This window comes from Phyllobates terribilis, unplaced genomic scaffold, assembly GCF_046119375.1.
Source record: "Phyllobates terribilis strain yellow unplaced genomic scaffold, ASM4611937v1 Scaffold_1__5_contigs__length_1240528914, whole genome shotgun sequence".
Lineage (NCBI taxonomy): Eukaryota > Metazoa > Chordata > Amphibia > Anura > Dendrobatidae > Phyllobates > Phyllobates terribilis.
This window is the reverse complement of record NW_027362761.1, coordinates 450765453-450781891: the sequence shown is the minus strand read 5'-3', so window position 1 is coordinate 450781891 and position 16439 is coordinate 450765453. Positions and strand designations below refer to the sequence as shown.

The 16439-nt window shown below is 41.6% G+C and overlaps 1 protein-coding gene across 1 annotated transcript in view; it reads left to right on the top strand.

Annotated features, from left to right (window-relative positions):
• The first annotated feature begins 418 nt into the window (after positions 1–418).
• ARSK (arylsulfatase family member K) overlaps positions 419–16439 on the top strand; it is a 215035-nt gene continuing 199014 nt past the window's right edge. The window contains exons 1-2 of the mRNA XM_073678306.1: positions 419–753; positions 12504–12633. Coding sequence (XP_073534407.1) covers positions 616–753; positions 12504–12633 — 268 coding nt within the window. The 5' untranslated portion in view covers positions 419–615. The remainder of the gene's footprint in view (positions 754–12503; positions 12634–16439) is intronic.

The window sequence follows — 16439 nt, the reverse complement described above, 5'->3', positions numbered from 1 at the left end:
TTGGTTTGCCTGAAATGTCACTTTAGTGGCATAAATATGCCACTAAAGCTGCTCTGCCCCAATATACATATTCTACTAATAACAGTCTTAAATGACTTTTTCATCAGTAACTGTGTCATAATTATAATTGTATTATATAAACATGTATTCAGGGATGCACAAGAATGCTTATTTCTATGCATTCACATACTGCATCTAAACTAACTGCAAATTCTGAAACTCATATAGAAAAGAAAGCATAAAAAAACTATTGAAAATAGCTGCTGACTCACCATATTGGGGTTACATTTTTTGTGGTTTATTTGTTTGTGATTTTGCAGTGTGTCTTTTAGATATAGCAATATATCCATCATAGTGAAAATTAAAGTTAGCACAAGAACAGTTTGCCATAACCTTGATATAACTGTAAGAAGACACGGGTGTGAGATCTGACTGTGCAGCTCACATGGCAGGAAGTGGGAACTTTTAAAACATTTCCCTTCTAGTTACGTATGTGTTGAAGCAAAAACAAACTATAGAACTGTGTTCCCCTTCGGCTTTCAAGGGAAAGTTTATTACGCAGCTTTTCGGGGGAACCATTACTTACTCTCTACTGGACTGTATTTGTAAGTGGAAATGTCTTCACCGTTTTGGAAATCTACCGCATTCCTCTCCTTTCTGTTTTTCCTGCCAGCTGTTGATATGAATCCGATACCTCCAATTCGTAACAGCAGCGTCAGATACAATGTGGTCATGGTGATGAGTGACGCCTTTGTAAGTACCTGTTATCGAGTTAATATTCACATACTTCTTTGTTCTACTCTGGTGACTTTTTTAAGCTATGAGGTATTGCCACTTGCCAAGAAGAAATGCGTCACTGTTCAGTTTCTGCTATTACATGATACATCTTGTTCCTAACAACAAAATAGTGAACTGAATTATGCAACTTGTAGTTGAGTGTAAACATCTCAAGAACGAAGAGAACTTTTCAGTTAGTTTGCAAAGTTATATAAGATGAAAGTTATTAGGCTGAAAACGCACAGTCTTTAATGCAGTTTTTTTTTAAGCCAAAACTAGAAGCATAGCTGCTAAAACCAAGCAGTATAATGATAGGTTCACATCCGCAATGGATCCTTCAAGCCAGATGTGAACCTATCATTATACTGCTTGGTTTTTTTCCAGCAAAATGATGAACGTTATGAACGGAACCTAATGGGCCTCATTATAGTATCGTCAATGGGGCTTTCCTATTCCTGACATGGTCACTGAGTGTTTTATTTCTAGCAGACATGCAGCATCATAAGCCATCAGTAGTTTGAGTTGCTTCCAGATAAGCGTGATTTCTCAATAACCCACAATGATCACGTTTTATATGCTCTGGCAGCGGCCAGATATGAACAGCGTGCAGAGCTGGAACACTACTAATAAGGCTGCTACTGGGTGCCGCACCTTATCTCCTATGCAATTGAATAGGGCCTGATCTGCAGTACTCAGGAGCGGCCATTGAACAATGTACAGATCCACAGTGTTCCGCTCCATATGCTGTTTACATCTGTCCACCGCCATTACACATAACAGCTGATCACTGGGGCTGCAAGGTGTCAATATGTTAGTCCCAGAATACCCCGTTAACAAATTATATTTGGAAAGTTACCTAACTACATACACTTTTCAAAATTAAAATTGCAGCAGCAAGAAGGAAAAGTCATGGAATTATGGAAATCACAGGATGGATAGACATGTCAACGATATGCAAATGATGAAAAAATGGAATCAAATTTTCTAAAACTGCTTGATTTATTCAGTATCGAGTATGTGCACAACATGCAGAAATACAGACACAGACACCTTGGCTGCTATCATTGAGGTTATTAATGGTTATTTGAAGAATGTTCTGCCACACTGAATGCACTTGGCCACGCAAATCATCAAGGTCCGCTGCTAGCAACTCCCACTGCAATTGCTGACCAATAATGTCCCAGATGTGTGCAATGGTAGACAAGCCCAGAGATGCTGCAGGCCATGGTAGCATTCTTAGGCCATGCAGGCTCCTCACATGAGTAGTATGTGGTCTGGCGTTGTCATGTTGCAAAACAGTTCCTGGGAAACCTTGGAGAAATGGCCATACTAGTTCCATTACTAAATGAATGTAACACCTTGCTGTTTGGGGACCTGGAATGAAGAATAGAGGGGTCCGGCTACTGTACATTATGCCACCCACACTATAATCCCAGGACTTGTGTAATGTTTTCTCATGAAGTCTACTTCATGATTTTGCCCACTTCATGATTTTGCCCATTCGATCTCCAGACCTTCTGCAAATGCCTTTTGATGGCTTGTGTAGACATTGCTTGACACCTTATGCTTGGTATGTGATGTCCAATTTCAATTGTACAACAGAATTGATCAATCATGGAACCTGTCTTACGGCCATTTATCCAAAGTATCCCAGGAGCCGTTTTTCAACACAATGACAGGCCACATTTTACTCATGCTACTGTGAGCAGCCTACATGGCCTAAACGTGCTATCATGACCTGCAGCGTCTCCAAACTTGTCTCTCATCGAGCACATCTGGGACATCATTGGTCGGCAATTGCAAAGGAAGCTGCCAACAGCGGATCTTGATGATTTGCATGCCCAAGTACATATGGCGTGACAACATTCCTCAGATAACTATTAATAATCTCATTTATAGCAGCCAAGGCAAGTAAGTGTGTTAATTCTGTGTGTGGTGCTCATATTCAATACTGAATAAATCGAAATGTTTTTTTTTTAAAAATCCCCATTTTTTTACATCATTAATATGGCTATCAATCCTGTGATTTCCGTAATCCCATGACTTTTCCTTCTTGGTGTTGCAATTTCAATGTTGAGGATTATCCTGTCCATATATAATAATAAAATCTTGTAATGTTACTGCGAAGAGGTGATAATGACATTGCCAGTGCTGTAGAGGCCAATATCTACTCTCTACTATCTGACAGGACCACATGCAAATAAATCACTAATTTAGAATAACAATAGGAAGCATATAAGCAGTAAATGGCCATTCGGCATTCTTTAACATAACAAAGGGGTTATCATTCTAGAAGTCCATCCCATCATTGATTCAGCTCCAAACCACAATCACGAGTCTTACTTAGAATAACAAGAGGAACAACATTTACTGAGGCATCTGTGGATTGAAGGGGTCAGCGTATATTGCCATCTATATAGTAGCAGAGCAATGGTCTTTATACAGTTAGGTCAATATATATTTGGACAGAGACAACATTTTTCTAATTTTGGTTCTAGACATTACCACAATGAATTTTAAACAAAACAATTCAGATGCAGTTGAAGTTCAGACTTTCAGCTTTCATTTGAGGGTATCCACATTAAAATTGGATGAAGGGTTTAGGAGTTTCAGCTCCTTAACATGTGCCACCCTGTTTTTAAAGGGACCAAAAGTAATTGGACAGATTAAATAATTGTAAATAAAATGTTCAGTTCTAGTACTTGGTTGAAAACCCTTTGTTGGCAATGACTGCCTGAAGTCTTGAACTCATGGACATCACCAGACGCTGTGTTTCCTCCTTTTTGATGCTCTGCCAGGCCTTCACTGCGGTGGTTTTCAGTTGCTGTTTGTTTGTGGGCCTTTCTGTCTGAAGTTTAGTCTTTAACAAGTGAAATGCATGCTCAATTGGGTTGAGATCAGGTGACTGACTTGGCCATTCAAGAATATTCCACTTCTTTGCTTTAATAAACTCCTGGGTTGCTTTGGCTTTATGTTTTGAGTCATTGTCCATCTGTAGTATGAAACGACGACCAATGAGTTTGGCTGCATTTGGCTGGATCTGAGCACACAGTATGGCTCTGAATACATCAGAATTCATTCGGCTGCTTCTGTCCTGTGTCACATCATCAATAAACACTAGTGACCCAGTGCCACTGGCAGCCATGCATGCTCAAGCCATCACACTGCCTCCACCGTGTTTTACAGATGATGTGGTATGCTTTGGATCATGAGCTGTACCACGCCTTCGCCATACTTTTCTCTTTCCATCATTCTGGTAGAGGTTGATCTTGGTTTCATCTGTCCAAAGAATGTTCTTCCAGAACTGTGCTGGCTTTTTTAGATGTTTTTTAGCAAAGTCCAGTCTAGCCTTTTTCTTCTTGATGCTTATGAGTGGCTTGCACCGTGCAGTGAACCCTCTGTATTTGCTTTCATGCAGTCTTCTCTTTATGGTAGATTTGGATATTGATACGCCTACCTCCTGGAGAGTGTTGTTCACTTGGTTGGCTGTTGTGAAGGGGTTTCTCTTCACCATGGAGATTATTCTGCGATCATCCACCAATGATGTCTTCCATGGGCGCCCAGGTCTTTTTGCATTGATGAGTTCACCAGTGCTTTCTTTCTTTCTCAGGATGTACCAAACTGTAGATTTTGCCACTCCTAATATTGTAGCAATTTCTCGGATGGGTTTTTTCTGTTTTTGCAGCTTAAGGATGGCTTGTTTCACCTGCATGGAGAGCTCCTTTGACCGCATGTTTACTTCACAGCAAAACCTTCCAAATGCAAGCACCACACCTCAAATCAACTCCAGGCCTTTTATCTGCTTAATTGAGAATGACATAATGAAGGGATTGGCCACACCTGTCCATGAAATAGCCTTGGAGTCAATTGTCCAATTACTTTTGGGGCCTTTAAAAACAGGGTGGCCCATGTGAATGAGCTGAAACTCCTAAACCCTTCATCCAATTTTAATGTGGATACCCTCAAATGAAAGCTGAAAGTCTGAACTTCAACTGCATCTGAATTGTTTTGTTTAAAATTCATTGTGGTAATGTCTAGAACCAAAATTAGAAAAATGTATGGCCCTAACTGTATGTTTCTGTAAGGCAAACAATGCTGATTTAAGTCTACCATACTTATTTCCTATACTTTCTTAGTTATAAAGCCATGTTCACACTTAGTGTAAACGCTGCATTTTTTTGCTATTTTCTTGACTGAAAATCTGCGTTTTAGACTTGTTCATACATAGTGTTTTGATGCGGGGTTTTTTGTGCGTGCTTTCATAAATAAACACAATCCCAGTCTTTCTGCATTAAAAAACTGCGTCAAATCTGCACCAAAACACATAAATGAATGGTGAACACATTAAAAATTGTTGTATATACGTCAAATGAAACTATAAGGGATCATAAATGAGCAATCTTATAACCCTTAAAATTTCTATTTATTAATGTTGATTAAAAAATACCTAGAAAAAACCCTTAGTGCAACTAAACAACAAGGACAAAAACACAGAAGGCCGAATTACAGACCCTAATAAACCAGATTAAGGCAACCTGAGATTTTCCAAAAATACTGGTCCCTTAATCCCTTAGACCAACACTCAACATGTCCCCTCTTTTTCAGACATGATTGCTGATATGTACCAGGAACTGATTATTATAACCTGTATATATAAAGAGGGGCAAGTGTATCAATAAAATCATGGGATAGAAAGTAGATTCCCAGGTCATATCACATATGGACCTATGAAACCCTAGGATGTCCACTGTATTTTTCCTGCTTGGCAGCGGAGGTTGGCACTGTAGATAACGTAGAAATCCGACTTACAGGAAAATCTGCAGGTTGAAAATGCACATGCATTTTTTGTATGTTTCCGCAGCGAAAAAGCATTAACCCCTTTACCCCCGAAGGCTGTTTGCACGCTAATGACAAGGCCAATTTTTATAATTCTGATCACTGTCACCTTATGAGGTAATTACTCTGGAACGCTTCAATGGATCTTAGTGATTCTGAGAATGTTTTTTCGTGACATATTGTACTTCATGATTGTGGTAAAAGTTTGATATGACTTCATTTATTTGTGAAAAAAAATGAAAATTTGGTGAAAATTTCACAATTTTCAAACTTTGAATTCTTATGCCCTTAAATTAGAGCGATATGTCACACAAAATAGTTAATAACTAAGATTTCCCAAATGTCTACTTTACATCAGCACAACTTTTGAAACATAGTTTTTTTTTGTTAGGAAGTTATAAGGGTTAAAAGTTGACCAGCGATTTCTCATTTTACAAAACCTTTTTTTTTTTTAGGGACCACACCAGGGGCGGACCTACCGCCCATGCAGCCGGTTCATTGAACGGGGGCCCCCGAGGGAGAGGGGGCCCCTCAAGCCTCCAGCAGGGCCGCCATCAGGGCATGACTGCCCTGACTCCAGCATGGGGCCCGGCCGGTCGGGGCCCCCTCGGAGCCCCGTTGGGGCCCCCCTCTTGTGCGTCTCCTCATGGGGCCCCCACGCAGGACCCCCCGCCGTCACATGACCGGAGATGTTCCTGCGCTCAGCATGGCCCCCCGCGCCGGCACAATACTTACCCCTCCCCATGCCTCCGCAGCGTCTTCCGCGTCATCTGACTGTGACGTCTCAGGTCAGAGGGCGCGGTGATATGTTTACACCGCACGCGATCTCTCCTGAGCTGTCACAGCGCGAAGACGCGGGCGATGCTGGAGTCCGGATCAGCATCAGGTGAGAAGTGAGGTGAGTATTTGATTTTTTTTTTATGTATGGGGGCATGGGGGATTATATGGTGGGGGGAGAGTGGGTGTAACATCCTGCATGGGGCATTATATAGGGGGGGTGGTGTGACATCCTGCATGGGGCATTATATAGGGGGGTGACATCCTGCATAGGGCATTATATGGGGGGAGAGGTGACATCCTGCATGGGGCATTATAAGGGAGGGGGGTGTGACATCCTGCATGGGACATTATATGGGGGAGGGGGAGGGGGAATTGACATCCTGCATGGGGGCATTATAAGGGAGGGGGTGTGACATCCTGCATGGCGCATTATAAGAGGGGGAGGGGGGAATTGACATCCTGCATGGGGCATTATATGGGGGAGGGGGAATTGACATCCTGCATGGGGGCATTATATGGGGGTGGGGAGGTGTGACATCCTGCATGGGGCATTATAAGAGGGGAAGGAGGGAAGTGACATCCTGCCTGGGGCATTATAAGAGGGGAAGGGGGGAAGTGACATCTTGCATGGGGCATTATAAGGGAGGGGGGAAGTGACATCCTGCATGGGGCATTATAAGGGAGGGGGTGTGACATCCTGCATGGGGCATTATAAGGAGGGTGGGTGTGTGACATACTGCATGGGGCATTATAAGGAGGGGGGGTGAACTCCTGCATGGGGCATTATAAGGGAGGGGGTGGTCTGACATACTGCATGGGGCATTGAAAAGGGTGGAAGTGACATCCTGCAAGGGGCATTATATGGGGGGGAGAGGTGACATCCTGCATGGGGCATTTTATGGGGGGTAGAGGTGACATCCTGCATGGGGCATTATAAGGGAGGGGGTGTGACATCCTGCATGGGGCATTATAAGGAGGGTGGGTGTGTGACATACTGCATGGGGCATTATAAGGAGGGGGGGTGAACTCCTGCATGGGGCATTATAAGGGAGGGGGTGGTCTGACATACTGCATGGGGCATTGAAAAGGGTGGAAGTGACATCCTGCAAGGGGCATTATATGGGGGGGAGAGGTGACATCCTGCATGGGGCATTATAAGGGGGAAACAGCCTGCATGGAGCGTTACATGGGGGCCAATATTCTGTATGGAGCATTATATGGGGACCAGTATCCTGTATTAAGCGTTATATGGGGACCAGTATCCTGTATGGAGCATTATATGGGGACCAGTATCCTGTATGGAGCATTATAAGGGGTCAGTATCCTGTATGGAGCATTATATGGTGCCCATAATACTGTATGGAGGACTATACTGTCCGGTCTGCACTGTGCGCTGTGAGGATTCGCCGGTTTCTGAGCTATTGTAGAATTTACAATAGATATCGCTCATGTAATGTAGTATGTGAAATCCTTGGCCTTGTACTATATATATATTTCTCTGTGGTATCTGTGCATCATGAATCATGGTATGTGTTAAAGGGGCCACTGAAACTCTGTCGCCTAGGGCCCACAAAAACCTGGAACCGGCCCTGGGGGTAAGTATAACAAGTTTTATTTTTTTTAAATACAATTAATTAACTAGGAGTGGGGGGAATCAGAGATGCACGGGGGGATGAGAGATGCACGGGGGGGGGGCCTTCATGCCCCCTATGAAGGGCAGGGGGGGGCCCCCAAAAAATTCTTGCACAGGGGCCCACTACAGTCTGTGTCCGCCCCTGGACCACACCACATTTGAAGTGACTTTGAGGGGTCTATATGACAGAAAATGTCTAAAAGTGACACCATTCTAAAAACTGCACCCATCAAGGTGCTCAAAAACACATTCAGGAATTGTATTAACCCTTCAGGTGCTTCACAGGAATTTTTGGAATGTGGGGAAACAAAAAGAACATTTAACCTTTTTTTAATTTTTTTTTACTTTAGAAGCAATTTTTTTTGGGCGCACAGCAGAGCTCAGAAGGGAAGGAGCGTTATTTGACCTTTTGAATGTAAAATTTGCTGGAATAATTAGCAGATGCCTCTTCGCGTTTGGAGAGCCCGTGATGTGCCTAAACAGTTGAAAACCTAGACCGCTCAGGGAACTTATCTAGATGTATGATGAGCACATTGAACCCCCAGGTGCTTCCCAGAAGTTTATAATGTTGACCCATGAAAATTAAAAAAAAATGAAAATAAAATCACATTTTCCCCACAAAAAAATTATTTTTTTTTAGCCCCAAATTTTGCATTTTCACAAGGGTATGAGGAGAAATTGCACCATACAATTTGTTGCGCAATTTCTCCTGAGTAAGCAGATACCCCATATGTGGGGGAAAACTACTTTTGAGGCACAGTACAAAGCTCAGAAGGGATGGAGTGCATTACAGTGCTACCATATTTATATCAGGGTTTTTTTATGATTGGCAGCTGTCACACTTTTTTCAAAAGTACGTTTTTGCGTGTCCATATTTTGAGAACTATAATTTTTCTATATTTCTGCTGACAGAGTCATGTGATGGCTTGTTTTTTATGGGACGAGTTGACGTTTTTATTGGTACCATTTTCGGGCACATAACTTTTTTGGTCGCTTTCTATTCCGATTTTTGGAAGGCAAAATGAACAAAAAACAGCAATTCAGGATTTTTTTTTTATGCCGTTCACCGTGTGGTAAAAGTGATAAGACAACTTTAATCTTTGGGTTAGTACGATTACAGCGATACCACATTTAGGCCGGGGTCCCACTAGCATATCACATCCAATCGTATGCGATATGCTAATGACACTCGGCTCCTGCTCTGCTGTGAGCGTGACCTGATTGTCAGTGCTCCGGTCCTCTCGCATGAGAGAATCGCAGTATAGCTGCGGATGAGATGGAGAAATTAATTTCTCCATCTCCTCTGTTGCCGGCGTCGGCGGGAATGGCACTGCACTCGGGTGATATCCGAGTGCAGTGCGATGTTTCACACGCACCCATAGGCTTATATGGGTGCGTGCGCTCCAAATCCAGCATGCAATCGCAGAATGCTGCGGTTTTTTTTTTCATTCTGATCTCAATCCTAACGCATATGAGCACACACTCAGACTAATATTGGAACGAGTGCAATCCGATTTTTTATGGGATTGCATTCGTCCAATATAATCGCAAGCAAGAGCGAACCATTATATTATCTTTTTTATGTTTTGCCACTTTTACACAATAAAAACTATTTTTTAGAAAAAAGAATTGTTTTTACATCGTTCATTCTGACAGCTGTAGCTTTTTAATTTTGTCTGCTGACGGAGCTGTATGGCAGCTGACGTTTTGATCTGTACCATTTTTATTTACATTCGACTTTTTGATCGCGTTTTATTCTACTTTTAGTGTGACAGTTTTATAGATCGAGTCATTCTGGACACGGCTATACCACTTGTGTACTTTTTTGTTTTTTCCATAAATATATATATTTATTGGTATAATATTTTTTTCATTTTTTTTATTACTTTTACAATTTTGTTAACTTTTTTTTACTTAGTTCTTCTATGGGACGTTAACTTTTTTTTACTGCATTGCATTATAGCTGTCAGTGTTACACTAACAGAACGCCTTGTAGACCATGCTCCGGCATAGTCTAACAGGCCTTCGTAGCTGACAGACCAGGAAGTCATTATTTCACCTTTTGCTGTAATGGAAACCATCAGGACCTCATGATTACATGACAGTGGTGCCGATCCAGTGGGAGAGGGATCCCCCACCCTTTCCCAGTCTTCTAAATGCTGTGATCGCTATTGATTGCGGCATTTAGAGCGTTAACAGGCGAGGGCAGCTATTACTTAACGCATGCTCCCAGCAGCGATTCAGAGGCTATAGTTCCTTAAAAATAGGATATACCGGTACATCCAATGTCAGGAAGGGGCAAAGTTCTCCAGGCATGCCAAAGCACTTCCCAAGCCCCTGCGTCTCTGGCTCTATTCCCCACCTAGATCCACCTTTCTTTGTTTGACTCACAGATTACTGACTGCAGTCAAGCCAGTGAGCTGTCAGTCAAGCAGGGGAAGAAATTGCTAGGAGGGGATAGTCCCTGAGAGGCAAAGGCTTGGGAAGTGCTTTGACATGCCAAGAGCACTTAAACCGCATTTACATATTATGGTAATTACACCAGATTTTTTTTCAGTCTAGGAGCAACAGATTGCATAAGTAAAGATAAGGATGACCCTATCTTTCAAAGAGCAACATGAAATATAAACAATATGGAAATAGATGGATCATTTTGTCCGGCCTCACTCAGACATTTGTGTTTTTTTTTTATTGTATTTGAAACAAACAGACTGATTTGTATGAGTATTTTGTTTCAGATTTTCTTCACTGTTTGGTCAGCGTTTGCATAGCTTCTGCTATTTATTACAATGTAAAAAAAAACAGATAGGTCAAAGTTTCCACCTGATTCCATCTGTTTTCTGTCCATGATTTTCACTGCCTCATAGACTTATATGGGTAATTTTGATCTGAGACATATCTCTGTGATTTTTTTTTTGTGGATATTTGATCTGCAAAAAAAATAAGGACATGTGAGCAGCCCCAAAGACTTAGGCTGTGTGCCCACGTAGCGTTTTTTAAGCGTTTTTGATGTGGAATTTCCGCAGCGGAAACGCTTGTAAAACGCTTGGTAAACCCGCACCCCATGGTCCCCAATGGGATTCCGCAAGTTCTATGCACATGCTGCGGATTTTTCCGCAGCGTTTATGCTGCGTTCAAAAATCCGCAGCATGTCATTTAATTTTGCGTTTCCGCAAGCAGAATTGCCTTTGTCCAATGCATAAAAAACGCAAGGCAATTCCGCATGTGGAAAACGCGTGATAAACGCGCGAAAAATGCGCGATAAACATGTGCGGAATTCCGCATGCGTTTTTCCGGGAGAGGACTTGCAGAAATGAAGCAGAAATTTTCTGCTTCATAAATGCAACGTGGGCACATAGCCTTACAATAGATATGTGTTCTATCCGTGAAAAACACAGAACATGTACATGAAAACTGACAGTCTGATTGAGGCCTAACATCCATATGAGAAATGTGTATTTGCTCAAAAATGCTGCTAGTTTTGCAGTTTTCACAACAGTAAGAAACAGCGCTGCCAAAATGGGTGGAGCTGAGAAAAGCTGAGGTGGTATAGCGAGTAGAGACTTACTCCACCCACAAAAGTGACATCTGTTTTGGGGACTGGGGAGCTCCCTGCTCGCTGAGTTCTTTTCTTACAATGCATAATGACAGTGCGCTCTCTTACCAGCTCGTCACTTATCGCTAGAGGCGGCGAGGGAGCGCACTGTATCTGTGTATTCAAAAGAATATTGCATAGTGACAAGGGAGCTGGTATTGACCATACGTGATAAACAATGCATGCTCAGTAGAGCAGGGACTAGCCCAGCCCTTGAAACGGAAGTCACTGATGACGTTTCAGGGTGGGGGCAGAGGTGGCAGCAATGGCTGATGTCTCATTTGAGTAGCTCAGCATGCACTGGGGATCCTCAAACAAAATATTATTAAAACGGAAGTAGATAAAAAAATAAAAATAAAGTAGTAAGATAGAGTAGAGAGGTAACAGTAGGGACTTTTTAAGTAAAGTATTAGAAAAGCAATTAGATTACAATGAATAGATATTTAGGATTAAAATCAATATTCGTTTCGGACCACCCCTGTAAACTGTGTAACATATGTAGTTTGTGGAGTAGCTTTTTCAGTACCCCTCAGCAGCATGTACATCCTCTTCTCCAGTTGTCAGGATCTCTGTAAAGAAACCTGTTCACTCACCCAAAAATCTGTCCTATATGAAACAATAAATAGTAGACATTGAGGCGGGGGATGCAGCTGCAGTATCTCTGCTGTATGAGTGAGACAGCTGATTTGTTCTGCACTTTTACATCACACCAGGAACAGCCCCACCACTAAGTTAGCATTCATAGAGAAAATATACAGAAACCAGCGGCCACAACGAAAATCACCTAAATATACCAGCACTGAACATTTCTGGTGGAACTGCATCTAATATTCAACAGGATAGCTTATTAAAATCTCTGTGTAACAATATTCTCCTCTGCAGGATGGACGACTAACAATTTCTCCCGAAAATCACCTGGTGGATCTCCCTAACTTAGACTTTCTGAAACAGCATGGGGCCGTATTTCTGAATGCCTATACAAACTCTCCAATTTGCTGTCCCTCACGTGCAGGTATGCCACAAAATAGACCATAGTAGAGTGGATCATTTTATCATGTAACTTACTAATAGTCCAAATACAGACCATTGTACTGACTCAATGCGGTAATGAATTCTTCTGCTTTATGTATTTTCTGCTTCCTGTGCAAAACAATACTAAAAAAAGTATCGATAATATTATATTTAACTTTCTATGAATCTTATACTTAGCCAAAAGTTTTATAAATATTATTTTGTCTTTCAGCATCAGATTCTGTAGGATGAGATTTGGAGACATATTTCAATACTGATAGAATATATCAACATAGAAATATTCATCAACAGTATGAGAAAAAAATAGAAAAAATAGCTTATAGTGTTATGTGAAAGTAACCACTGTCCATATGCCCTATTAAGCATATGTACATCATAGAATTGGGTTCTCTGGACCTCTTCTTGGAGCCAGAATGGAGAGCGGCTCTACAGCATGTGAATGGCTGCCATGTAATACTAGTGTACTTAATTTCTCCAACAAGGAGGAAAAAGAAGGAAAAACATAAGAGGATAAAGGGAACTCAAGTGGAACAAAAGAAACAAAAAAAGGATAATCCATCCTTTTTTTAAAAATCTTAAAAACATCACGATTTATTCAGCATTGAGTATGAGCTCCATGTGCAGAAATCTGCACTTACACGCCTTGGCGTTTGCTGAGAAATTACGTCCCAGATGTCCACAATGGGAGACAAGTCTGGAGACGCTGAAGACCATAGTAGCACATTTAGACCATGTAGGCTCCTCACAACAGCAACATGTGACCTGGTGTTGTTGTATTGAAAAACAGCTTTTTGGATACTTTTGAGAATTCGTCATACCACTTGCTCCACAGCCAAATCACTGTAATGCATCTGGATTGAAGACTAGAGGGGTCTGGCTACCATACATTATGCCACCTCACACCATAATACAGGGAGTAGGACCAGTGTGACGTTCCACTGTGAAGGCCTCTTCATGAAACTATCCACATGGTTTCCAGATGGTGACCAGGGCTGTATTGAAGCAATGGAGGTTGGAATGAAGGTCTATAGTCTTCAGTGATGAGTCCCACTTTTGTCTTCTACACAATAACAGCAGGACATTGGTCTGGTGGCCATGTGGGCAACTCCATGAAGAGGCCTTTATGAGGAAACATCACACTGCCCGTATTCCTGGGTTTATGGTGTGGGGTGGCATAATGTATGATAGCCAGATCCCTCTAGTTTATATTCTATATGCAATTGCTTGTAATTATATTGAAGTGGTCATGGAATCAGTGATACGGACATTTCTCCAGTCTCTCAGGAGCCATTTTTCACCATAACAACATTAGACCTCAAGTTGCTTGTGCTACTGTGAGCAACCTGTGTGGCCTAAGTGTGCTACCATGTCTTGCAGCATCTCTGGACTTGTCTCACCTTGTCTCCTCGAACTTACATTTATTTGATGAGTTTTATGCCACATTGCATTTGGTCATTTGTTTTTTCATTCCACCCTTATTTCCTTACCTTTTTCTTTTTTGTTACGTATAATTATTATTAAGCCACTCAAAGATGGGGAGACCTATTGAGCCTTACACTGTTTTATGATTATAATTATTTATTATATGCCTGGTTTCTTTTCCCTGCATTAGTCAGCATTAGAACTACAATTCTACATCACTGCAAAATCCCAGGCAAGGGTGAGGAGCTGAGCAGCTGGGTCAGGAGTTTAAGAGGGGGATGATTCATTCAGTAAATAGAGAATTCCTGTTTCTACATAGAGTTTATGATATACAATAAAAAATTATATTGTGGTACTGTGTTAGCCAGAAAAATCGATGTAAATACTTTTATGACCAAAGTGTTCTAGGAGTAATACCTTTTATTGGCTAACCAGAAGAATTACGGTATATTTGCAAGCTTTCAAAGCACAGAGGCTCCTTCTTCAGGCAGATTTACAAACATAGAGCTTACATACATAGAGCTTGGAAGGATTCAGCTAGTCAGTTTTTAATCACGTGATGTCATAGACCTAATGGAAAAGAGAAGCATGAACTGGGCAAAATGATTAATTGTAAGTACACACTGCTATACAGTGGTGGCCAAAAGTATTGGCACCCCTGCAATTCTGTCAGATAATACTCAGTTTCTTCCTGAAAATGATTGCAATCACAAATTCTTTGGTATTATTATCTTCATTTAATTTGTCTTCAATGAAAAAACACAAAAAGAATTGTCCTAAAGCCAAATTGGATATAATTCCAAACCAATCCTAAAAAAGGGGGTGGACAAAAGTATTGGCACTGTTTGAAAAATCTTGTGATGCTTCTCTAATTCGTGTAATTAACAGCACCTGTAACTTACCTGTGGCACCTAACAGGTGTTGGCAATAACTAAATCACACTTGCAGCCAGTTAACATGGATTAAAGTTGACTCAACCTCTGTCCTGTGTCCTTGTGTGTACCACATTGAGCATGGAGAAAAGAAAGAAGACCAAAGAACTGTCTGAGGACTTGAGAAACCAAATTGTGAGGAAGCATGAGCAATCTCAAGGCTACAGGTCCATCTCCAAAGACCTGAATGTTCCTGTGTCTTCCGTGCGCAGTGTCATCAAGAAGTTTAAAGCCCATGGCACTGTGGCTAACCTCCCTAGATGTGGACAGAAAAGAAAAATTGACGAGAGATTTCAACGTAAGATTGTGCGGATGGTGGATAAAGAACCTCGACTAACATCCAAACAAGTTCAAACTGCCCTGCAGTCCGAGGGTACAACAGTGTCAACCCGTACTATCCGTCGGCGTCTGAATGAAAAGGGACTGTATGGTAGGATACCCAGGAAGACCCCACTTCTTACCCCGAGACATAAAAAAGCCAGGCTGGAGTTTGCCAAAACTTACCTGAGAAAGCCTAAAACATTTTTGAAGAATGTTCTCTGGCCAGATGAGACAAAAGTAGAGCTTTTTGGGAAAAAGCATCAACATAGAGTGTACAGGAAAAAAAAAGAGGCATTCAAAGAAAAGAACACGGTCCCTACAGTCAAACATGGCGGAGGTTCCCTGATGTTTTGCGGTTGCTTTGCTGCCTCTGGCACTGGACTGCTTGACCGTGTGCATGGCATTATGAAGTCTGAAGACTACCAACAAATTTTGCAGCATAATGTAGGGCCCAGTGTGAGAAAGCTGGGTCTCCCTCAGAGGTCATGGGTCTTCCAGCAGGACAATGACCCAAAACACACTTCCAAAAGCACTATAAAATGGTTTGAGAGAAAGCACTGGAGACTTCTAAGGTGGCCAGCAATGAGTCCAGACCTGAATCCCATAGAACACCTGTGGAGAGATCTCAAAATGGCAGTTTGGAGAAGGCACCCTTCAAATATCAGGGACCTGGAGCAGTTTGCCAAAGAAGAATGGTCTACAATTCCAGCAGAGCATTGTAAGAAACTCATTGATTGTTACCGGAAGCGGTTGTTCGCAGTTATTTTGGCTAAAGGTTGTGCAACCAAGTATTAGGCTGAGGGTGCCAATAATTTTGTCTGGCCCATTTTTGGAGTTTTGTATGAAATGATCAATGATTTGATTTTTGCTTCATTCTCTTTTGTGTTTTTTCCTTGCAAGCAAATTAAATGAAGATAATACGACCAAAGAATTTGTGATTGCAATCATTTTCAGGAAGAAACTGAGTATTATCTGACAGAATTGCAGGGGTGCCAATACTTTTGGCCACCACTGTATAATCTGATGATTGCAATATATTAAGAAGATAAAAGCTTTGATGGGAGTGCTTATTTAAATAAATAAAAATGGGCAAGTGCCAGGATCTGAGCAA